Raw genomic sequence first — 23,983 nt, 5'->3', positions numbered from 1 at the left:
CGGCTGAGGTCCCTTGGTTTGTTCAGCCCAGAGCAGAGCAGGCTGAGGGGAGGCCTCATGGCGGCCTGCAGCTCCCTCACGAGGGGAGCGGAGGGGCAGGCGCTGAGCTCTGCTCTCTGGGGACAGCGACAGGACCCGAGGGAACGGCATGGAGCTGGGACAGGGGAGGGTCAGGCTGGGTGTTAGGGAAAGGTTCTGCACCCAGAAGGTAGTCAGGCACTGGGGCAGGCTTCCCATGGCAGTGGTCACAGCACCCAGCCTGCTGGAGTTCAAGAAGCATTTTGACAATGCTCTCAGACAGAGGGTCTGGTTTTGGGGTGGTGTTGCGTGAAGCCACGAGTTGGACTTGATGATCTGTGTGGGTCCCTTCCAACTTGTATATTCTGTGATTATTGCTCCACAAAATGGATGTAATAATGTGAGCATCATATTAAAAATTAAAAAAAATCTATTGTATACGTTTTCATGCTTTTTCTTGATTGAGAATTTAAGCTAAGAATGGCTTAGTTCTTTGTATTACCCTAGCCTAAGAAAGGATACTTAGTAGTATATCAATAGAAGATGGATCATTGTATTGCTGTATATCAGATAAGGCTTTCTCCGGAAAACTTCTTAAAATGTCATACACTTAGTGTGAACATAGTCTAGAGTGCCTCCTACCACCTGTTCAGGTATATGCTGTGCTAATATCTAATCCATTATTGTGTCGGCAGGAGTACCTCCCGCAAGAAAGCATCAGGCTTTGCTGCTGTCCACCAACTCTTCACTGAGCGCTGGCCAACAACACCTACAAACAGAAGTATGACTGGCACAACCACAGAGAGAAATATTGACTTTGAACTTGATATCAGGGTTGAAATTGATTGTGGAAAATGTGTACTGCATCCCACAACACTTCAGCAAGAACATGATGACATTAGTTTACGAAGGTAAGAGTCTTATTACATAGTTGCTTCGTGAAGAAGAGTATTGGTACTTTATTCTGCTTTAGCTGATAAATTCATCCTGATATTTCCATCTCTTAAGTTATTGCCATATAATAATTAATGATTAAGTAATTAATGATTCTTAAGCACTGAGCTGTTTGAAAAGCACAGAAGATGTATAGATTAGTTTTCTACTACCAGTGTATTCCAAGTAACAGTCACTACGTAGCATCACGACAGGTTGCAATTGTCATGCCGGAGTATGGCACAGGAGGTTGCACTGCTTTAGCAAAAATCATTGTATGCCTCTCCTCTGTTTTTTTTCCCTTTGGTTTGTTTTTTAATCATTTTATTTTCCATAAAAAAAATTTGAGGCTTTCCAAGTACATTGATTCTTATTTATTTTTTCCAGCCTCCAAAGAAGTAACTTTACAACTTCATGAATAAACATAATGGTTTGACTAATAGTAGGCTATGCATTTCCTCATTGGTCCCTAAGGACTCCCATTCTTTCCTGAAAAAGCGTGCTAATATTCTCACGTTGCTTTGTTCAGTTAAATGCTTTTTTTTTTTTTCTAAAACCATATAAGGTGAAATGACATGAGTGCTTTTCTTCTGATCTTAATGAGTTTTGATCTCATCTTCAGTTTTTAAATGCTTTCATTTCTTCATGTGTATATGGTTGGGAATCTAGTGGCAGCATTACATTCTTTTTCTAAATTTGATATGGTGTTTACATATTTGTGAATTTTAAGAAGCACATTACTTCTCAGCAAAGATAATTCTTAGTAAGTATAGTATAAAGAAATGAGATTTACTTGTTTTAACTAAGAATGGAAACAATTGAGAAATTCTTTTTCTTACTAGGATGTATACATAGGAGATATAAAATCATAGAATAGGGATCCATAAAGATTTCTAATTATAAAGCAAGTTTTTCTCTTCCCATGACATTTTTTTCTGAGATACACAAGGAAAAGGATTCTAATATATATTTATACGAAGATAGCCTTTACTGCACAGAAGAAAAATTGCTAAGCTTTCTGCAAATCAAGGAGTTGTTCTCAGATAATGCAGGGTAATGTAGATGAAATTGACTGTAAGAGTAAAGAGCGTTGGACATCTTTAATTTATTTCAAAGTTTTCTCAACTTTAACAGTTTAGTAGATTTTGCTGCTGGAAATAATCATGTAATAAAAACAGTAAAACCAGAGTGGACAGACAGAAAGGAAATAGAGGTCACTGAAAATAAAAAAGAAAGCGGATATTGATATGCTTCCTTAGGTAATTGATACTACATGTTTTGTTTTAGAAGTCCCTGTTTTTTACTACCAGAAAATATAATGTTTTTAATAAGAATATTAAGTTGGTGTTAATAGCATCCAATATATTTATTTTAGGAGTTATGATCGTAGTTCCAGAAGTTTGGATCAAGAGTCTCCTTCGAAAAAGAAGAAATTTCAAACTAATTATGCATCTACTACTCACTTACTTGCTGGCAAGAAAGTGCCATCATCTCTACAGACAAAATCTAGTGATGTGGAAACAACAGTGTTTTACATTCCTGGGGTGGACGTAAAGGTAAAAGCAGTGTATGACTGAGCAGGGAAACACTTGAGTCTTTCTCTCTGCCAAAATCTGATTTCAAAGTGTATCCATTGGTGCAGTATATGCAATTTCATAGATGCAGAGCGACTCACCAAAGTCTTTTCAGCTCTGTAGGTACTGCTAAGATAGAAATAATGATTCCTGTAATACTACATTGAAAACTGATGATTTTCCCTCATTTTCTTAGGGAGGGAAAAAAAAAACAAAAGCTTGTTTGTACCATCACAAATAGAGCTATGTCAACTGAAGCTCTGTACAAACAGTGTTTGTGATACTACATAATGAAAAGAATTCAGTTCCACTTATGTTTTGGTGTCTAAGCATTTGTCTTGGATATTTTGTTCTCTGACAGGGAATTTATATTCTATGCTCTTTTAAAATAAAGATCTGCTTGGTGTCTGTAACTCAGGAAGGGCAGCTTAGTAGTTGGCCTACATAACATACAAAGCTGACATGTTCTTTTATTTGTGATTTGAAATCCTATGGAGTAAGAACAGGAAAAACAGATCACTGCTGCATGGAAGCTTCAATGCCATAAATCAAATGCTCTTCAGATGAGATAGCCTGTTTTTCTAGTCGTCTTCTACTGGAAAGACTTTGTACGTCCACCTTCTAGTATTCCAGGCTATTTTCAGAGATAAGAGTTATGCCTCAGGTCCTGCCTGTTGCTTTTAGTCAAATTTAGTAATAGCTGTAGATTGTCTACAGCTTTTATTATGTTCTGTAATTTTATTGACAGTGTATTATCCACATATGGGAGGTATGAATGCTTGGAATTGTTTTTATTCTTTTTTATTTTTTGCTATTTTGTGTATGCAGACTTTTAGTAGAGGATAAGTTTCACCCTGCAGTAATACAGAAAGAAAGCTGTGTGGACAGGAAAAATAGTTGGTTGCACAGGAGGTGTAAGGTTTTACAGAGAAATAGCTCATTTCATCTATTGCTCTGTTTTCTTTTTTGTTTTCTTTTATAATTTACCTGTATTTTGTACAAAGATTTCAGATCTTTCTGTGCACTGGCTATATCTGTAGAACATGAATTGGAATGTAACATATCTTACAATGGTATTTTTGTAAATAATGAAAAAAATAGAAAGGCGTGGCATAAAACTGCTGTACAGAATTCAGCTATGAAGAACATTAATCTTTCTTTGCTTTCAGTTACACTACAACTCAAAGACTTTAAAGACTGAATCGCCAAATACTTCTCGAGGATCTTCGTTGCCAAGAACCCTTTCCAAAGAGTCCAAGCTGTATGGTATGAAAGATACTGCCACATCTCCTCCTTTATCTAGCACTATCCACAGCAAGACTAACACCTTACTTCCTCCCCAACCCCCACCCATTCCATCAGGTACTTATAGACAATAACCTTCTAAAACTGTCATGGATATATATTTTTCCTTCATATAATCTACCAGCTTTAGATCTGTCTGGACATGAGTGAAAAACATGTTTATCAAATCTTAACTTTGACTGCAGAAACCTGATCCCAGAAGCATGAATGCAGTTCATAAGGCTGCATTTTTAGAAATCTCTGGACAAACCAGTCTCAGTAATATCTGTTAGAGACTCCGTGTCACAGAGAAAGACTGTACTGCCTTCTCCCAGTTTTCACTTAACAAAGTAAAGCTTGTTACTGGAAAGCAAAGCTTAAGTATCTCTATAAAAAGTGAGTGCTGATTTACTTTATTCTTCATAATCCAAGAAAAAAGAAATAAATCAGATGAATCCTTGCTTTCATACACTATAATATTTGAAAAACACTTTTTAAGTTTTCCACTGCTTTTTCCCAAACAAGTAGTGTGTGAAATTCTTTCTGGGATTTTGAGTTTTGTCAGTACTATGTGGAATAACCCAACTCCAGAAAGCAGTATTTGTATTAAAGATATTTGTCTTAATCAAAATACCAGACTAGCTTCCTCAACTGTTGCAGTCCATTAAATAACCATGATTTGAAATAACATGAGTTCTGAAACTTCTGTTTTATCTCAAACGATTCCTGTTTTCAAGTAGGAGCCTGTTGTTACATCATGTCAGATCTAGAGGTATGTAGATTGCACCTCCAACCTCTGAGACATTCACTCTTCTCACCTTTGACGTTGGAGTATCACTTTAAAAACAAAGTCAAAACTTTGTCAAAATTTGTTAAGCAGGAAAAATTAATAACTGGTATGCTGGGAGAGAACAGTGAAATGTGACACTTTTCCTCAGCTGTCCATGCTGTTTAGCCATTAGCTCTTACTCCTTTAAATGGCCATCTTCTTCATAATTACTGAGTATTGTGTTATCTTGGTTTATACTACTTCTCAATTTTGTTGCGTATTTATCTATTCTCATTCCAATATTTGCCTTTTTAATTTTAATCATGTGATATCCAGTTTTATATCTGTAAGCTCTAGATTTGGGAGGACTTCTGGAAATTACACTTGTAGGATGATATGAGTGTCTCCCAAAACTAAGGATTGCAGTTAGTTTGCTTCTCTATGTATTGTATTTTTATAATAATTAGTTTTGGTTTGTTTTAATACATTATATTTATTATTATTTATATTACTTTTCCCCTCCAATGGAAACCATCTTCTCTTGGTGTCTTTGGTCTGCAATAAGGGCAAGATAGGACAGTCTAAACAGAGGGACTGCACAGAATAGTTTACATAGCATGAAAATTTAGTGCTGCTTATTTTAGCAAAGTAAAAGTATTTTTCATCTCTGTTTTAGTGATTCAATGTTTATATTTCATTTGGAGAGCTTCAAATCAGTATCTCTTATTTGAATATAAATGATACAATTTGTCTCTCTTCATTCTAATTGTGGCATTTCATACAGATAGTAATTGAGCTGGTTCTAATACCTTCTGTGAATAATTTGCCAAAAATATCTTTATATTTTTAATGAGCATGGTTCCAAGTGCTAGCCTTTTCCATACATTAAAAGACAAGTCTTTTCTGTTATAGTCTTGTTATATCCAAGCATTAAAAAATGTAGGTTTAGAATCTTCAGTTATTCTTTGCATAAATGTGGTAGGACTTGCCATTTACAGTTTTAATCTTTGAATGTCTTTTTTTTTTTTCTGTTTAAACTGTCATTCTTCCCAAACTCATGTTATTTTCTCTTCCTAATTCATCTTTCATTTCCAGTCAGCTCTGTTTACTTTGCATTGTGTTTGGAGAAGAATTTTGTGTGGCTGATTTCGGTGTTATTAAAAATTAAAAATAAAAAAAATGTAGGAGTGCTTCATGAAGAACAAGCACAATGCAATTAAATTCAAACACGACAGACTAGTAGTTCTTTTTTACACAGTTTTCTTAGCAAAATCTTACAGTTGAATTTTTTTCTAACTGATCTGATTTATGCCTTTCCAGGTGATGATGCTGAAAATTAGAAGAAACAGCTGTTAGTTATGAAGTATCTTCTAATGTTTATCAGTTACAGTTAATTGGTTTTACATTAGACAAATTTATCTTTCAATGTTGCAGCCAAAGGGAAAGGAAGCGGTGGAGTGAAAACTGCTAAACTATACGCATGGGTTGCACTTCAGTCATTGCCAGAGGAAATGGTGATTAGCCCATGCTTACTGGACTTTCTGGAGAAAGCTCTTGAAACCATTCCAATTACACCGATTGAAAGGAATTATACAGGTAAGTTGCATCTTCGTATTTTAGTATTCTAGCATTTCTTTATTGTGTTCTGATGGCATTGAGCTGTATTTTCTTTAAATTCCACTTTCTAACGAGTTCTTGTGCTTCTTAAAAGCTGTTAGTTCACAAGATGAAGACATGGGACAATTTGATATACAAGATCAGTTAGAAGAGTCCACGACATCGTTAGTATCGTCATCAACATCAGCATATTCATCCTTCCCTGTAGATGTGGTGGTTTATGTACGAGTTCAGGTGAGGTTTTAAATCATTTAGTATAGTAAGTAACTTCAGTCACAGTCTTTGAGACAGTCTTTGCTTCTGTTTGTTTTTTAAAAGTTAAAAAAATATTTTCAAGCGCCTGTTTTGAGATACTGATGTCTAGTGTGATAATAGGTAAGACTTATTTCAGTAGAAGTTCTGACATCTTTCAGTCCCATGGAGACCAACAGAAATGACTTATTCTGAGAAATCACAAGAGTTCCAAGCATTTTTAACCTTTACATCTTCCTTGCCTCTCTTGGACTTCTTTTTGGAAAATATCTTTCATAACTAGTATTTACGCCCATTATTTGTAGGTACCATTACAAACCAAGAGATTTTCTCAGTTTATATGGTAAATGTGAAAATACAGGAATGTACAGTGCTCATCTACATACATGTTCATACTGCTTCATATTTGATGAGTCTAGAATTTTTTGTTTCAGAGGGAGTAATGCTACTCCAGACTGAGTCAGCGCACTTGAGCTTGATCTGCATGTTGCTGTTTTTTCTGCTTTGCTAAAACAACATTTTTTCATGGTACAAATTTGATTACATTCCCAAATTGAACATCTTGTAAAAAAGCTTGTTTTATGCTTAGGAAAATTAACCACAACAATCTGTAGCTCCTCTCAACTTTTTCTGTAATCTCATCTAGCCAAGGTAATGAGTCAATTATAGTTCTTCCATAAGGTGAAACGATGAATTGACCTGGGGAGGAGGAAGAGAGGGGTATGTACATGTCATATGCTGCGTGCAGGATTCCTGTGTTTGTTTTCTAAATACTGTTTCCAAATAATACTCCTGTTATTGGACGGATTCCCTGTATCTATACAGACTTGTATAGAGTTATTTTACTAATTCTAAAACCAGCCTGGGAAGGTTGTAATTAGCTTATATTTTTAGACGTAAATTTATATATATAAATTTACAAGCCAAATTTGGAGCGGTCTTAGTATTTTATATGCTTTATAAAGAAGTTGAATGTGCTTTATTTCCTCTGTGTTTTAGCCCTCTCAAATCAAGTTCAGTTGCTTGCCAGTATCAAGAGTTGAATGTATGCTCAAGTTGCCATCCCTGGATCTTGTTTTCTCTTCAAACCGAGGAGAACTGGAAACATTAGGTACAATGTACCCCTCAGAAAATGTGTCAGTTGGTGGCAGTACTTCACAGAGTGGCTCAAAGAATTCAGTTAGTAAATCTGGAGCACCAGGTAAAATATACATGAATGGCTATACTATATGCAGCTTGTAGCAAAAATAAAATGTTCTTTTGTCTAAAATTGGAACAAAAAAAAGCTTTTACAGACCATATGGCTATTTTTCTGTGTTACATTTATCTTTATGTACTACCACTTCAGTAGGGTTGCTTCACGTTGTATCAGTTCTTTACCTTTTGGTAAAAGCTTGCACAGATAACAGTATACTGGAATTTTTCTTTCCTTGGTTAAACAAGTTTAGTTACCTGTTATAAAAGGCTACCGCCAATACACAGAATATTTAAGTTACAGTGCTACTACAAGGGCGTAATTTGGTGTGCATTTGGTTTGTTTAATATTCCTGTTATCAGTATTATTTCCTGTTTGAAAATGTTTTTGTATTAAAACTAACTTTCAGAAAAAAAATATTGACTTTAGGTTCATCACCAGGACTAGGCAGTCCTCTTGGCAGAACACGCCACAGCAGCAGTCAGTCAGACTTGACTACTTCTAGCAGCAGCTCTTCAGGCCTGAGCTTTACTGCCTGCATGTCTGACTTTTCCCTTTACGTGTTCCATCCATATGGAGCTGGAAAACAGAAGTCTGCTGTTACTGTTCTAACTCCTGGATCAGGAGCCCTAGGTACAGTACAAGTTTTCATTTGCTTTGGTGAACATAGTAAGTTTGGCATGGCTTTCTGAACTGAAGGTTTGAAAAGGCTGTGGAAGATTAAACTCTCTCCTTTCTATTTCTAGGTAATGTGGATGAGGAATCAACTTCGGTCACTGGTCGGAAGGATTCTTTGAGCATTAACCTAGAGTTTGTGAAAGTCAGCTTGTCACGAATAAGGCGCTCAGGAGGTTCTTCCTTTTTCGAGAGTCAGTCTGCAAGTAAAGCTACAAGCAAGATAGATACTACCTTGATAAACATATCTGGTAAGTGCTTTTTTCATTTTAATCTCATCTATTTAGCTAATTAGGGAAATGCTGTTCTAATAACATACTTTATGCTCAGCAGCTTTTGTAGATGTTATATAAGAACCATATACCTGTAAGTGTGCAGTAATTTTTTGTTCATTTTGAATGAAGTAGGGCTTGATACATTATTTAAGTAGTGTACTTGGAGTACCTATTTGCAGATCCACCTTGTTATTCTCCTGATTCATTTAATGTAAACAAATGGGCTTACTCAAACACATCTCTGATATCAGGCTAAGTGGCTATACGTACCCTTGAATATTTTGATATTGTACTGGCTCTGGCTAGGATGTAATTAATGTTCTTCACAGTAGCCCATGTAGTGGACTTTGGATTAGTGGCTGAAACTGTGTTGTTAACACTTTAATGTTTTGACTATCACTAAACAGTGCTTGCGCAGCTTCAATGCCTATTCTCTTTCCCACTTTGTTTCCTGCACAACCCAGTGTGTAGGCTAGTGGGGGGTAAGAAGTTGAGAGGGAATGCAGCCAGGACAGCTGGCCCAAATTTGCCTAAGAGGTATCTCTGTACCATGGGATGTTGTGTTCAGCAATAAAAGCTAAGAGGAAGGGAGAATGTAGGTGGCTATGGCATTTGTCTTCCAAAGCAACTGTTAGTTGTCCTGAGTCACCATTTTCCAAGAAATAGCTAAACATCTGCCTGCCAGTGGGAAGTATATATATTTTTTTCTTTGCTTGCACACACCTTTTGCTTTCACCTTCAAACTCTTGCTACTTTGACCACAAGTCTCCTTGCTTTCCTTCTGTTTTTTCCCTTTACAACAGAAGAGGGAAATGAGCGAGCAGCTGGATGGGCATTTGGTTGTTAGCAAGGGTCATCCCATAACAGAGATGAAGCCTAAATTGTTTCTAGTTAGTCAGATTTAAGTTACCTGTCATTCTGGTTGTATTGCAAGTATTTCTGTTGGATAGTATCAGGAGAAAGTGATTTTAAATCTCTATTTAGTAATAATTGTAGTATTTCAACTTTCTCATGCTAAGATGATGCAATAAAGAGTGGTTATTTTCCACCTTCTGGAACAATGTTTATTTTTATTCAGATATAACACCCCATAGTTAGTATACATTACCCTTCTGCCTGAGAGACTAGAGTCTTTGAATAGTGTTGGCCATCTACACATGCATCTCCTGGGCACTCCAAAAGTCTGTATGACTGCAGTGTCGTAACATACAACTACGTAAAAGGCAAATTCTCATTTATGAGATTTTTTTTCCATGGCAAACTCAGTAGCTTGCTTAGCTTTTAAATATTTTTGTATTAACTACACCTGTAGTTCTTGTTGTGCCTGCCCTCCAATTCCTTCTTCTCTGTCATGCATCATTTAAAATAGTGTTTTTGAAATCCTCAAACACTAAATGTGCCGTTTCGCTTCCACATGCCCATTGCTAATCTGTGAACATTTCAGGTGATCAAAAAGAGCATTAGTAATCCAAAAGAGTACGTTTATTAGAACAATCAGTTGAAGTGACTACAAATCACAAAAAAGGAATATGGTGAGCCTTTTGTACAGGGTTTCTGAGCTTTTCAGATTGAGAAAACAGTGGAATTCTACCTAACAGTGTTACAGAAACATGCTCCATTAACTTGCTTAAGTCAAAAAGCAATCACAGTATGCCCGTGATGTCTATACAATGTAGCTTCAATAAGTCTATGCATGCAGGAGTCAGAAACAAGTGAATGAAATTCTGTAGGCCACCCAGTGCCCAGGTATGAATGCTCTTTTATGTCACTGTTCCTTAGCACAGAACAGTGGGCAAACTCGGATTGTTATTGCTGATTGATCTCTTTATACATTTTATAACAGAAGTAAAACAATGTTATTTAACTTTATGCTAAATTTATTTCCAAAGTTGGTTTTCAGATGGACTTGGTCTGTTAATCACTAACAGTTTTCATAGTCCTCTCTTCAGAAACAGGTATTTCAAAGCTCTTTTCTGTTACCTGAATAAGACAGTCTTTTACAGATGTTCACTTTTTTTTTTTAGCTTTATAAGAATTAGAAATATTCAAGCCATCTCCCCACGGAGAAAAACTGAAGTGGACAGTGTAGTGCAATTACTATGTAGTGCAATGCCCTATGAAGCTGCAGTGAGAGCTGGACTCCTGAACATTCAAAGAACCTTGAAGTAACAGTGGGTTTTTATGATATTTTTTCCCAGTGCACATGGGATCCTGAGTTAATGGGCAAATAGCAGAATGGTTGTGATTAATCTGCTATTAAAGCCCTCAGAGTCTAAGATGCAGATACTACAAAAGTAGAATCCAACATAATTTATATTCTTAGATTACATCTTTTCTCCAAGAAATGTGTTCGTATCATATTCTGAATTCGGAGAAGTTGCAACACCTCAGTAAAACTGCAGGTTTTAGCAACTGCTTTTCATTACAGCAGAGGCTGTACTGCTGGGGTAGAAAAGTATTTGACTCAACTGAAGGCCTGTTAATTACATTTGGTTACCAAAACCTGTCACTAATGAGAATTTACAGTTGCGTATATGTGTATTTTCTTTTTCAGCTGTCTGTGACATAGGATCTGCTTCTTTTAAATATGATATGCGGCGACTCAGTGAGATTCTAGCCTTCCCAAGGGCATGGTATAGGAGAAGCATTGCTAGACGGCTTTTCCTAGGTGATCAAACAATAAATCTGCCAGGTAAGATACAGCATCTTATTAGGGAAAACATTCTTGTGCAACGGATTATAGTAGGAACTGCATAAACATATATTATTTTTGTATTATTACATATGTGACTAGATACGAATGCAGAAATAGAAATGTATTATAATTCCATATGCAGTCATTCTAATGAATTTAATAAAAACAAATCTAGAAGTAAGAAATGGAGCAAATAATAATCCATACATTAAATAAACTGTATTTATGACAAATGACGCTTATTTTGAAACTCTCCAAACACTGTTTAGTATGTGGGAGGGTATTATTAAACAAAAAAAAATAATTTTGCTGCCTTTCATGTCCGTCTTTTTTTTCCAGTAGCATCTGGTCCTGGAACACCAGATTCAATTGAAGGGGTAAGCCAGCATCTTTCTCCTGAATCATCACGGAAAGCATATTGTAGGACGTGGGAGCAACCCTGCCAATCTGCTTCGTTTACACACATGGCACAATCACCTAATGTTTTTACTGAACATAGTGCAAGTAGTAGTATGTCACCTGGGACAGCATCTCATAACTTAAAGTCTCCAGCTGTTACAAGATCCAGGAGTGTGTCTGATTCTTCAGTGCCTCAGAGAGGTTAGTAGACAACTGTTTTTTATTTTTCTAAATATTTTCATCAGGTGGATGAAAAAAATTGTTACTACTTTATATTTTACTATAGGAAAATATCTTTAGAAAAGAAAGAACAGTTATTCTTTTTCTATTTAGAAAGCAAGATATTAGTATGTGAACAGTTTTTAAGACAAGACAGATGGAGAAGGATACACACTGGTACAGTGGCTTGTTCATATGAAATTTTGCACAATCTTATAAGAGTATCTCTAGGGTTTTTGTGAGGAAAGAGTGAGGAAAATCCTAATTCTTGAACTCTTGACTTGGCACTTGTGCAAATAACCACTACCTGAATATTCTAATACTAATAATTTGTTTTCTGTGTATACTTCTAATCAGTTAAAGAATATAAAACATACTCCTGCATGCTGAACTGCACATTTAAAATCTTTTCTCTAAAAGATCTTAGTAAAACTAAACATGTAAAATACATCAATTTCTGTTACAGCTAAAACAACATGTACCACAGATCGTCTAGTTCTCTTATACTTAATTGTAGCTTTGTAGTGCTCATTAAATAGGGTGTTAATCTGTCCTTTTTTAATGTCTTTCAGTGTATATATTCTGCCAGTTTTTCCTAGTATGTGGAGTCATTTAAATTTTTGCCTACTTATTTGTTTAGATGCGCTCTCAAAAACGTCAACTCCGTTTAATAAGTCAAATAAAGCTGGAAGCCCACAAGGAACACCATGGGAAACACTAGTTGTATTTGCTATGAACCTGAAACAATTAAATGTCCAAATGAATATGAGCAATGTAATGGGCAATACGACGTAAGTATAAAACAAGTTCAAGCATACTGTAGCAGACACTGTTATTCTGGGGGCAAAAAAATAAAAAAAATAAAAAATCACCACTGACCATTAACAGCCTGTTGTTTTCTAACTTTAAATTCCTAACTTTTCCAGTTTTGAACTATGAAGCCCCTTGTGAATACTGGCAGATGCTTTATCATAAAGCCCCATATTTACTGCAAAGTAGTAAATAATTTTCTGTTTTTCTTTTGAAAGCCTGGAAAATTTTTGTTTATTTTCATCTCTGTTCTAGGTGGACCACCAGTGGTTTGAAAAGTCAGGGTCGCCTATCTGTGGGCAGTAGCAGAGATCGGGAAATTAGCATGTCTGTTGGTTTGGGAAGATCCCAGTTGGACTCCAGAGGGGGGGTTGTTGGAGGTACCATAGATGTTAACACCCTGGAGATGGTGGGTAAGTTGGAAAGCTGCTTGGTATTAGTATATGCTCTGGACAATAGCTTTGGAAAGCTAAAGCATTGACACAGTTCTCCTGTTTTGTGAACCTGGTAGTAGGCAGCATAAAGACTTTGCATTCTTATTTGTGTTTTCTGACTATGAAACACATTTTGAATTGAAGGAATAGCCTCCTGATCAGGAGTGCATTCAGTGTCAGGGCTGCTCTAAAATTGCACCAGCTAGCTGTGCGACCCTCCAGCCCCTTTCAGCTGTTTGGACAGATGTCAACCGAAAAGATTGAGACCATTTCAGCTCCTCCTAGAGTTTCCCAAATGCTTACGGTGTAGGAAAAGGAAAAGTGGTTTTGGAAAGAGACTGGGTGTTCTTGCTGTAAATCAGTGTCAGGATCTTCCCGTGCATCTGGAAGAAACCAGTGCTTCCTCAGTCTCTCTGTATCATGAGGATGGCATAAGGGTGATGTTTCTGGTAAAACTGATCTTAACTTTAATGCTATATTTCTGTGTTGCTTTTGTTCTATTTCAGCTCATATTTCTGAGCACCCAAACCAACAGCCCAGTCATAAAATTCAGATTACCATGGGTTCTACTGAAGCACGTGTTGACTACATGGGATCCAGTATCCTAATGGGGATCTTCAGTAATGCAGATCTTAAACTACAGGACGAATGGAAAATTAATCTGTATAATGCTTTGGACTCAAGCATCTCTGATAAAAGGTAATACTGTTTGCTGTGTTTCAAGTTTATCATGTTTGGCAATGCCGAATTCTGTGTGTATGTAATGTGTCCAATGTTGGTAACTGAAATTGTAAGTGTGCGAGAAATTAAAGGGTCTATTTTTTTTAGTGTCAGTAGGAAATAGTTTAACAGCAAATGTTCTCCTGGTTTTTAATATCTAGTGAGATATTTGTCCATGGGGACTTGAAATGGGATATCTTCCAAGTGATGATTTCAAGATCAACCACACCAGACCTAATAAAAATAGGAATGAAACTCCAGGAGTTCTTTACTCAGCAGTTCGACACAAGCAAGCGAGCTTTGTCTACCTGGGGACCAGTTCCTTATCTCCCACCAAAGACAATGGCCAACAACTTAGAGAGAAGCTCACATGAACAACGTAAGTGGTACAAAAAACAGTATAGTTTCCAGCTTGGATGTTTCAATTGTGCAAAATAATCTGAGCAACTTTATGCATGTAAGCACATCTATTTGACTTAAAATAATTTCTTCAATATGTTTATGCCCTTTAAATTGAGGCTTTTCAATGAAGAGGACACACATCTCAGGTATCCTGCTATACCTGTGGTACAAGAAGGAACTAACTTATAACATTTTTCAGGTTTTAGTTAAAATGTGTATTTTTGTTAAAATATTCTTGCAGTTTGAAAACTGCAAATTTATGAAGTCTATTTCATAAAAATTATTTCTGCTTTGAGTAGCTGTGTGGTGCTATGCTTACTTTATATTAATTGTGAGCTGAAGACATCATTTATCTGAACGCAACAAGTCAGATTTCCAAGTACGCTTGTTCAGGTTCTCATAAACTACAGTGACCCTAGATGGCAAAGATGAAACAATGTCAATGAAATCCCATTCATTATTTCTAATCATACTTCTGTTTTTAATAAAATATGGAGTTATGGCAGCAAACTTTTCTGTATCTTACTCTTTCCTGAAGTTTGTTCTTGCCATTGTGTGTTTCCTTTCTAGTGTTGGATGCAGCCCATCACCGTCATTGGCCAGGAGTTTTGAAGGTGTTGTCTGGGTGCCATATATCCTTATTTCAGATGCCGTTGCCAGAAGATGGAATGCAATTTGGAGGATCCATGAGTTTGCATGGAAACCATATGACGCTGGCTTGTTTTCATGGACCTAATTTCCGTTCAAAATCTTGGGCCTTGTTTCACCTTGAAGAACCCAATATTGCATTTTGGACAGAAGCACAGAAAGTTTGGGAAGATGGTAATTTAAACCATTTCCTTATCTCTTAAAATCCTTTAAATGAACTTTTAAGAATATATTGGTATATCAGAATAAATCCAAGGAAAACTTATTTTCTTTGAATTCTGAATCGAGATCATTTCCCTAAAATATACTGTTTACCTAAAATAATAATCTCTTCCCTCTCCATCTTTATCACCATTTCATTATCTGTGGTAAAATGCAAAGTATATCATTGTATAATTATAGTATATTAAATATGTCCCTGATAATATATCTAGAAAGGGAATTGTTTGCTTGGTTAATCACATGTCTGTGTTTATAGAATCCTACATTTCTACGTGATGAATATTGGAGGTCTTATTGCTTATTTTTGTTTTTATATTGAAGTTTTTACTGTCTGTAGCTACTTAGAAATTATTTTTTTTCAGTTGTTTGGAACTATTACATGAGGTTTTTCATGCTGCTGGCTTAGTAATTATTCATGGTAGACACCTGTGCAAGTGATATGAAAAACCCTATGACCCTTACCAAGTTTTTTTTTCCATTTTTCTTCTCTCTCAACCCAATATCCCTCACATCTTCAATACAGGTACTAGTGAACATTCTACGTACATTGTACAAACACTGGACTTTCATTTGGGCCATAACACCATGGTCACCAAACCATGCGGAGCACTCGAAAGCCCAATGGCAACAATCACAAAGATAACAAGGCGCCGCCATGAAAATCCCCCACATGGAGTTGCTAGTGTGAAGGAGTGGTTCAATTACGTTACAGCCACGAGGAATGAAGGTGAGGTTCATGTCCATTAAGTTTTGGGATTTTGCTTGTCAGTCAGTACACGTTGTGCTGTTAAAAGCTGCTATATTTCAAGTGGGCTATGAAGAAGGGAGCTAGAAATAACAGTTTTCTTCTTAAGAACCTTACAGTAAACTATGGAATAAAACATGACAATATGCTGAACAGCTGGAAGTGTTACTGAGCGAAGACCTTTTTCAAATTGTGCAGTAAAGCCAAAGTGGTCTGTTAGTGAATGGGATGGTTATGTGTGGTATTGCAGTAGTTCCACTTTTAATCCTTTGCTTTTTCCTCTTTCACCCCATGCAGGGGTATTTCTTGTTGCATGTAGTTGTCCAGTTCTGATTTTCTAACACGAGGATGTATTTAGTAATTTCACTGTACATGAAGAACTAACAGATGAAGTTAAAGTGGGAATATATTTTAATCTTCTGTGACCACTGCTTCTAGGAATCAAAACATTTTGAATCATATACTTAAATCACTTTGTTGGAAAATAAAACTCTCAAAACCAAATCCTAAAATACAGCTGTTGCTATTGTGTTCACAAAAAAATATAGAATCAGTGGAAGAAATCAGTTGAATTTCTGTGAAAGGTGAATGGCAGAATATGGTATGTAGTCAGAAATGAGCAGTTTACATTGTCTTGAAAAAATATTTTCAAGTTATCAATATACTGTACTAATATTTATACCTTTTGAAAGACACAACAGGATGTAATGGTTGAAGTTAACAAGCAGAGGCACATTCTGTTAAATGCTTTTACGTAGCTCTGTTTTGCTACATGCAGAGTGTTTGTGTACATCAACAAGAACAACATCTGATTATTTGACCTTTTGGAGCCATGCTGTTGAGAGCTGGTTAAAGGACATAATGAACAGTTTTACAATTTAGTAACTTTCTTAAATTTTTGTCTTGTCACAAGTTTAACAACTGAAAACTAATTAAGTAATTCAGATGATATTGCATGTGTGCCATGCTATAAGTATCGTGACAAAGTCAGATTCCTGGTCAATAGTGATTTATATCAATGCTGCCTCTGTGAATTTAGGTCTTAGTTGTATCCATTGGAAACATTTATTTTCATTTTAAGTCCTATTATATTTCGTAATACAGAGAGCATGCTTTTGAACGTGGTCTATATTTTACTTAACTGAAAGTTCATTATTAGAACGAACTTGTGATAGGGTGGTCAGATGAATAAAATCTGGACTGTAAGCTTGAAAAAAAAACCACAAAACGAAAAACACCACAAAACAAACAAACAAAAATGATTCTTAGAAGTACTTATATGTTTTAATACCAAAACCTATTTACCTATTTCTTCCCCACTTCTTTATTATGAGATGTATTTCAGTGTGTGAAAGTGCCACTACTAATATGAAAATTTGTCACTCTCTGTGCTGACAGAATTTATTTTTAACAAGGATTAGTGAATTAAGGTATTTCCTATTATCCCTGTAGAGTTAAACCTGCTTCGAAATGTTGATGCTAATAACCCAGAGAGCAGCACAACTGTGAAAAGCTCAAGCTTGCTAAGTGGCTTTAGAGGCGGTTCCAGTTACAATCATGAAACGGAAACCATCTTTGCATTGCCAAGAATGCAGCTGGATTTTAAATCTATTCATGTTCAAGAGCCCCAAGAGCCATCATTACAAGGTACAGTAAAAATCATTTGCATTTCTTGACCCAAAGCTGTTTCTCATGAACAAGGGTTTAAATACAAAGATACTGTGCCGATAAGAAAAGAGGTTTTAATCTGAAAATTATTGCAGATGTGCAAGAAAGTACACAGTTTAAAATGCAGAGGGAATTCTGATGAGAAAGTGAAGATCTAGTCTAGAGACCAATCACTGTGAAAATTAAAAAAAAAAAAAAGCTAAGAAAAATGAATAGAAATATTGCAGCTAGTCTGGCTGGTTTTTTTGGGGGGGGGGGCGGGGGGGGTGGAAGGCATTTCACAAAATCACAGGAGGCTCTTTATCTACAGGATTTTTTTTTTTTAACCTGCCAACTATTTCTAAGCTTCCATAAATGGCAAATGCACACAAGATTCTTCCATCCTATTATGTTCTCTATAGAGAAATCTGTCCTTGAGCTGAAAGAGAGTTTTTTGGGGTAGAGGAATTAATAATGGTCTAGCAAGCACAGGTTAGTAAGATGATACTGGCTGAAAACAATTTGCCATATTCCTGGACCATGAACACCATGAATAGAGGCAACTTCCCTTCAAATTAAACCCCAAAATGTTGCAACAGCTGCTGCTCCTGATTAGTGTTACAGAGGTAAGCTAAGAAAATTAAATCACAGAATCACAGAATCGTCTAGGTTGGAAGAGACCTCCAAGATCATCTAGTCCAACCTCTGTCCTAACACTAACAAGTCCTACACTAAACCATATCACTAAGGGCTACATCTAAACGTCTTTTAAAGACCTCCAGGGATGGCGACTCAACCACCTCCCTGGGCAGCCCATTCCAATGCCTAACAACCCTTTCGGTAAAGAAGTTCTTCCTAACATCATTCCTAACATCTAAACCTCCCCTGGCGCAACTTTAGCCCATTCCCCCTCGTCCTGTCACCAGGCACGTGGGAGAACAGACCAACCCCCACCTCGCTACAGCCTCCTTTAAGGTACCTGGAGAGAGCGATAAGGTCACCCCTGAGCCTCCTCTTCTCCAGGCTGAACAACCCCAGCTCCCTCAGCCACTCCTCATAAGACTTGTTCTCCAGACCCCTCACCAGCTTCGTTGCCCTTCTCTGGACTCGCTCGAGCACCTCGACGTCCTTCTTGTAGCGAGGGGCCCAAAACCGAATGAACACAGTACTCGAGGTGCGGCCTCTCCAGAGCCGAGTACAGGGGGACAACCACTTCCCTAGACCTGCTGGCCACACGGTTTCTGATACAAGCCAGGATGCTGTTGGCCTTCTTGGCCACCTGAGCACACTGCTGGCTCATATTCAGCCGACTATCAACCAATACTCCCAGGTCCCTCTCGGCCAGGCAGCTTTCCAGCCACTCATCTCCCAGCCTGTAGCTCTGCTTGGGGTTGTTACGCCCCAGGTGCAGGACCCGGCACTTGGCCTTGTTGAACTTCATGCAGTTGACCTCAGCCCATCGCTCCAGCCTATCCAGATCCTCCTGCAGAGCCTTCCTGCCCTCGAGCAGATCGACACACGGGCTACATTTGAAAGAAAAAGGTTTTCTATTCCTGTGATGCAAGAAAAGTGCTTGCAGTATGCCAGTAATTTCTCAGTCTTTCTCTGCAGGCTCCTAAAACTGTTCCAGTGGAGATGAAGACTCTTGTACAGTTAATTCAAACTTGCTGCCAGTTGCCTTGCTTTTTTCTCTTAGATCAATTCTGTGAAGCCCTTAGAAACAGTCCATGTTACCTTGGGTGTCTGCAGTTCCAGGCTGAAAAAGTACTCCACCATACCATTGTCAGAAAGGAGCTCAGAGGTCTAACAATTACATTTATTTGAAAGGCAATACAGATATCTTGTCAGTTCATTAGCTTACCAAACCAGGTGGGAGGAGATATAAATAGGGACCACTTCAGTAACTCACTAAACAATAGCCTAGAAAAATCTTAAACAAGTAAGCTGTTATGTGTTACCCAGTAGAAGATCTGGGTACTGCGGTTTTCATACTTCAGCTGTATTCAGTGAAATGGGAAATTGTAATACAGTGTAATACAAACAACTCTCCTTCCACTCTCAGATTTTTTTGGTTAGTAGGATAAAAGACCATACTAGTACTGAAATAGCACCACACCGGGGATCAAAGGTCACCAGGAGGAAGAAATCAGACCCCTTCCCTGCAGAGCTGTTTTCCAGCAGGTCAGCCCCCAGCCTGTACTGGTGCTGGGGGTGATTCCTCCCTAGGTGCAGGACCCTGCACGTGCCCTTGTTGAAGTTCATCAGGAGTTTCTGCCCAACTCCTCAGCCTGTCCAGGTCCCTCTGAATGGCAGCACAGCCTTCTGGTGGATCAGCCACTTCTCCCAGTTTGGTGTCATCAGTAAACTTGTTGTGGGTGCGCTCTGTCCTTCAGCCAGATCACTGATGAGTAAGTTGAACAGGACTAGACCCAGTAGTGAGCCCTGGGGAACACTGTTAGCTACTGGCCTCCAACTAGACTGCACCAGTGATCACAGCACCCTGAGCTCTGCCCTCCAGCCAGGTCTCAACACATGGCATTGTCCACTCATCCATCCCACACGTCCTGAGCTTCCCTATGAGGATGTTATGGGAGACGGTGTCAAAAGCCTTGCTGAAGTCAAGGTAGACAGCATCTACTGGTTTCCCATCATCAATCCATCTGGTATTTACTTTCAATAAAATGTTAGAGAAGGGTCATTCTGAAAGAAGGGAATATGAGATAGGGACCTAAATTTTATGCTCTTGTTTTCAAAATGTTATCTTCAGACTGCAGTCAGAACTGTTGGGAAAAGCCTACTCGGTACCAGCAGTTACATTTGCAAGTAATCTGTATTGAAATTCTGTGTACTGTTCTGTATGTGGCATGTGCTTAAAATGCATTAATACTATTTTTATCTGACTGTAGATACAAGTGTTAAACCAAAGGTGGAATGCAGTGTAGTAACTGAATTTACAGACCACATTTGCGTAACTATGGATGCTGAATTGATTATGTTTCTACATGACTTGGTGTCTGCTTATCTAAAAGAAAAAGAAAAAGGTAAGCTGTTATTTGTGGTAAGACTGGCCTGACAGTCTGTAATTGTCAGACTACTTGATAGTAAATATTTGCATACTTTCTAAATACAGTTGACTTGTTTAAAAATTATTTAATTAAAAATAATAATAATAAAGTGCTTAAATTGCTTCTATTGAAATCAACAGAAGTAGTATTAAATGTTTGTGAAATGTTAGTGCTGTGAAAAGGTAGCTACCTCTTTTGATCACTGGTAAGCGAAGTTTAACTACACAAAAAGTGCAGAGTTGTCCAGGAATATTTGAGCTGAGTGTAAGTCAGGCCCCGTGAGACTGGAAGCAGGGTAGCTGCATACAGAGTTAAGAACCCAGTAGTGCCAGCATGCTGCTATGCCACCATTGTTCAGGGTGCTCCATTGGTATCTCTGGCATGTGGCTCTGTTGTGTACACACAACTGGTTGTTCAGAAACAGCACAGCACCTCCAACACTGTACCTATGTGCAGCATGCTGCTGAGAACGAACATGATCCTGGATTTTTGTTCCTTACCCACTCCTGACAATCTTGTGCTAGTTGGAGTTGTAATCTTGCTCCAATTTGGCCACCTGGTGTTTATTTTTTAAGATGGCACATGCAGATGAAAACAGTTTCAGGAGGCTACCTTACTTTCATGGCAGCCCTTTCATCAGTGGAGTTTCTTTTCAAGACATATTTTTTGTGACTTGAGAGTGCTTTACTTTAACACATGAACACGTTTAGTTACAGCATTCAAATATGGCACATGCATTCTTAAAGAATATGGGGTCTCTGCTAAGAAGAGTGAATTGAAGACAACAGAATTTGATGTATACATGAAGTGTGACAAACGGTGACTTTGGTTGTTGTAAATTTAATGTGAATAAACAATGACAATACAGTTTTTTTCATACATTTTATTAGCACTTTGTTTAAACCAAAAATGTTGGCCAGAAATTCTGTAAAAGTGTTAGAGTAACAAGCTGAAACATAAGGTGTTTTTCTCTTGTTTGAGATTTGCTCTGGTGTTTCTTTTAGGATGTCCAAAGAGGATTCAAATGAGATGCTCATGACTGACTGATGATTTGTTGTGTGTTTTTTTTCCCCATCTCCATTTTGTAGCTATTTTTCCTCCTCGCATTTTAGCTTCTCGTCCAGGGCAGAAAAACTCTGTTGGTGTACTTGAGGACAGCTCCACTGAGAAGGAAGCAGAGGAAAGCATTACTTACACTACAGTTGACTGGAGAGAATTTATGTGCAATACTTGGCATTTGGAACCCACGCTCAGGTAACGACCATGTTTATCTGCAATCTCTTTATGCATTTTATCTGTGGGTACTGTCCTTCAAAACACAAGCGTTTCCAAGTTGATTCTGTTTAGCTACTAAGAGGATTGATCACATGGATGCTGTTAGAGATTCATCTTTGGCTATTAATGCTGGTATGAAAGATGGTCAGGACATGACAAAAGCTGGATCATGCAATTATCACATTAATTAACTTCTAGATTGCACTTTTGGAAGGTAAACTGCTTAGAACTTAGGTTAAAAGAATCTTTAAAGGCTCTTCAAAATCAGGACAATGAAATTAAACTCAATAAGAACCACAGATGACCGTTTTTCACTTTGTCCTTCATTCACTTTCTACCATGTAACTTCTCACCTTGCAGTTTTCACAGAATCACAGAATCATCTAGGTTGGAAGAGACCTCCAAGATCATTTAGTCCAACCTCTGACCTAACACTAACAAGTCCTCCACTAAACCATATCACTAAGCTCTAAATCTAAACGTCTTTTAAAGACCTCCAGGGATGGTGACTCAACCACTTTCCTGGGCGCCCATTCCAATGCCTAACAACCCTTTCGGTAAAGAAGTTCTTTCTAATATCCAACCTAAGCATCCCCTGGCGCAACTTTAGCCCGTTCCATGTATTTCACCATTTTTCTTTTGAAGGGCTGTCTTTCTGTTCTTACAAGCAATTCTACAGAAGAACTTCCTTTATACTCTTGCATAATATAAAAATTGAGTTGCATGTTAATGATAAATATGAATTATTTGAAAAATTCAGGTATTGACAAGTTAACTCTTCTCCTTTTCTTTTTTCCTCACATGTATACTTTGATGACACTTGGCAACAAATTCCTTCCTACCATGCCAAGAGGGAAGATTTTTTTTTCTCCAGAGTAGGAATTTAGGTAGTTCTAGTTATTACTTCAGCAGTCACCTTAAAATAAAAAAAACACAACACTATGTACAAGTTGCTATATAGAAGTTTAAGCATAACACAAGAGAACAGCATATATACTAGCAACCCACTGCTCTGAATACACACATTTAATCCCTAAAACTGACTTTTTTTCTGTCAGGGTTTGTTTGCTTTTTAACCTCTGCTAACACTACTAGTGCATGTAAGTGTTCATTCGCTTCATATCAAAACACACATCAACCCAGGCCAAACAAATTGTTATCTCCCTGAGCATCCTGTTCCTTTAAGAGTAGGTTATCTTCAGCTACGTGTATATATTAAGCTTGAAGCCTGTTGGGCAGAAGTAACAATGCCAGACAAATGCTAGTTGCTATGTAAATTCAAGATCCAGTAGCCTATTATTGCTGTTGTTGTTGCTTTGTTAGATTAATATCCTGGACTGGGAGAAAAATTGATCCTGTTGGCGTTGACTACATCCTTCAAAAGCTGGGTTTTCACCATGCAAGGACTACTATTCCTAAGTGGCTGCAGCGTGGTGTCATGGATCCTTTGGACAAAGTTTTGTCAGTTCTTATAAAGAAACTTGGTACTGCACTACAGGATGAAAAGGAAAAGAAAGGAAAAGATAAAGAAGAATACTAAAACTATAATGTGACAACCGTAATTCCGTTTGATTTTATCGAAGTGTTTTATTGTAAGAATTTAAATATGGTTTAAAGAGAAACCTAACAGCTTTTTGCTACTCTATTTAAAACTTACATTGTGAGTAACTGTTTACTGTGGTACATGATACCATTCTGTATTTGAAGTATTGCATGATTAAGACCAATGTACATTCTGTGAAGGAATAGCTGGAACACTGTAAATCTGCTCCTCAGTCTCCACTGTTTTATTGTGTGCAATATGATTCCTGCATCTTCAAAATATTTGCAGATTAACTGTGAATTTTCAGAAACTTTATTTGCCATAACACAAAACCCTATGTTGATGTGACTGGTAATTGATTTGTCAATGTAGACTCGTGTAAATTATATATATACATAACTTATGAAACTGTGATTGCCTAAGTGCTAAAAAATCGTTAAGTTTATTACACTTGTATTAAAATTTAACTATTGTACAGATTTTTTTTGTTCAACCTCTTTGATTAAAAAAGTGTTTTAAGTGTAACTTTGCACCCAGTATCATTCGGGGGGGGGGGCGTCTGTCCCC

The 23,983-nt window shown here is 37.4% G+C and overlaps 1 protein-coding gene across 1 annotated transcript in view; it reads left to right on the top strand.

The window, feature by feature from the left end:
• BLTP1 (bridge-like lipid transfer protein family member 1) overlaps positions 1 to 23,941 on the top strand; it is a 110,785-nt gene extending 86,844 nt beyond the window's left edge. Inside the window, exons 67-86 of the mRNA XM_080590922.1 lie at positions 714 to 929; positions 2,327 to 2,507; positions 3,695 to 3,887; positions 6,013 to 6,174; positions 6,290 to 6,429; positions 7,447 to 7,648; positions 8,072 to 8,275; positions 8,389 to 8,568; positions 11,147 to 11,284; positions 11,630 to 11,887; positions 12,546 to 12,696; positions 12,971 to 13,128; positions 13,656 to 13,848; positions 14,031 to 14,248; positions 14,842 to 15,093; positions 15,665 to 15,868; positions 17,339 to 17,533; positions 20,440 to 20,574; positions 21,687 to 21,852; positions 23,197 to 23,941. Coding sequence (XP_080447048.1) covers positions 714 to 929; positions 2,327 to 2,507; positions 3,695 to 3,887; positions 6,013 to 6,174; positions 6,290 to 6,429; positions 7,447 to 7,648; positions 8,072 to 8,275; positions 8,389 to 8,568; positions 11,147 to 11,284; positions 11,630 to 11,887; positions 12,546 to 12,696; positions 12,971 to 13,128; positions 13,656 to 13,848; positions 14,031 to 14,248; positions 14,842 to 15,093; positions 15,665 to 15,868; positions 17,339 to 17,533; positions 20,440 to 20,574; positions 21,687 to 21,852; positions 23,197 to 23,413 — 3,763 coding nt within the window. The 3' untranslated portion in view covers positions 23,414 to 23,941. The remainder of the gene's footprint in view (positions 1 to 713; positions 930 to 2,326; positions 2,508 to 3,694; positions 3,888 to 6,012; positions 6,175 to 6,289; positions 6,430 to 7,446; positions 7,649 to 8,071; positions 8,276 to 8,388; positions 8,569 to 11,146; positions 11,285 to 11,629; positions 11,888 to 12,545; positions 12,697 to 12,970; positions 13,129 to 13,655; positions 13,849 to 14,030; positions 14,249 to 14,841; positions 15,094 to 15,664; positions 15,869 to 17,338; positions 17,534 to 20,439; positions 20,575 to 21,686; positions 21,853 to 23,196) is intronic.
• Positions 23,942 to 23,983: the final 42 nt, after the last annotated feature.

This window comes from Anser brachyrhynchus (genome assembly GCF_964034855.1).
Source record: "Anser brachyrhynchus genome assembly, chromosome: 4".
NCBI lineage: Eukaryota > Metazoa > Chordata > Aves > Anseriformes > Anatidae > Anser > Anser brachyrhynchus.
This window is presented reverse-complemented; position numbering and strand designations above follow the sequence as displayed.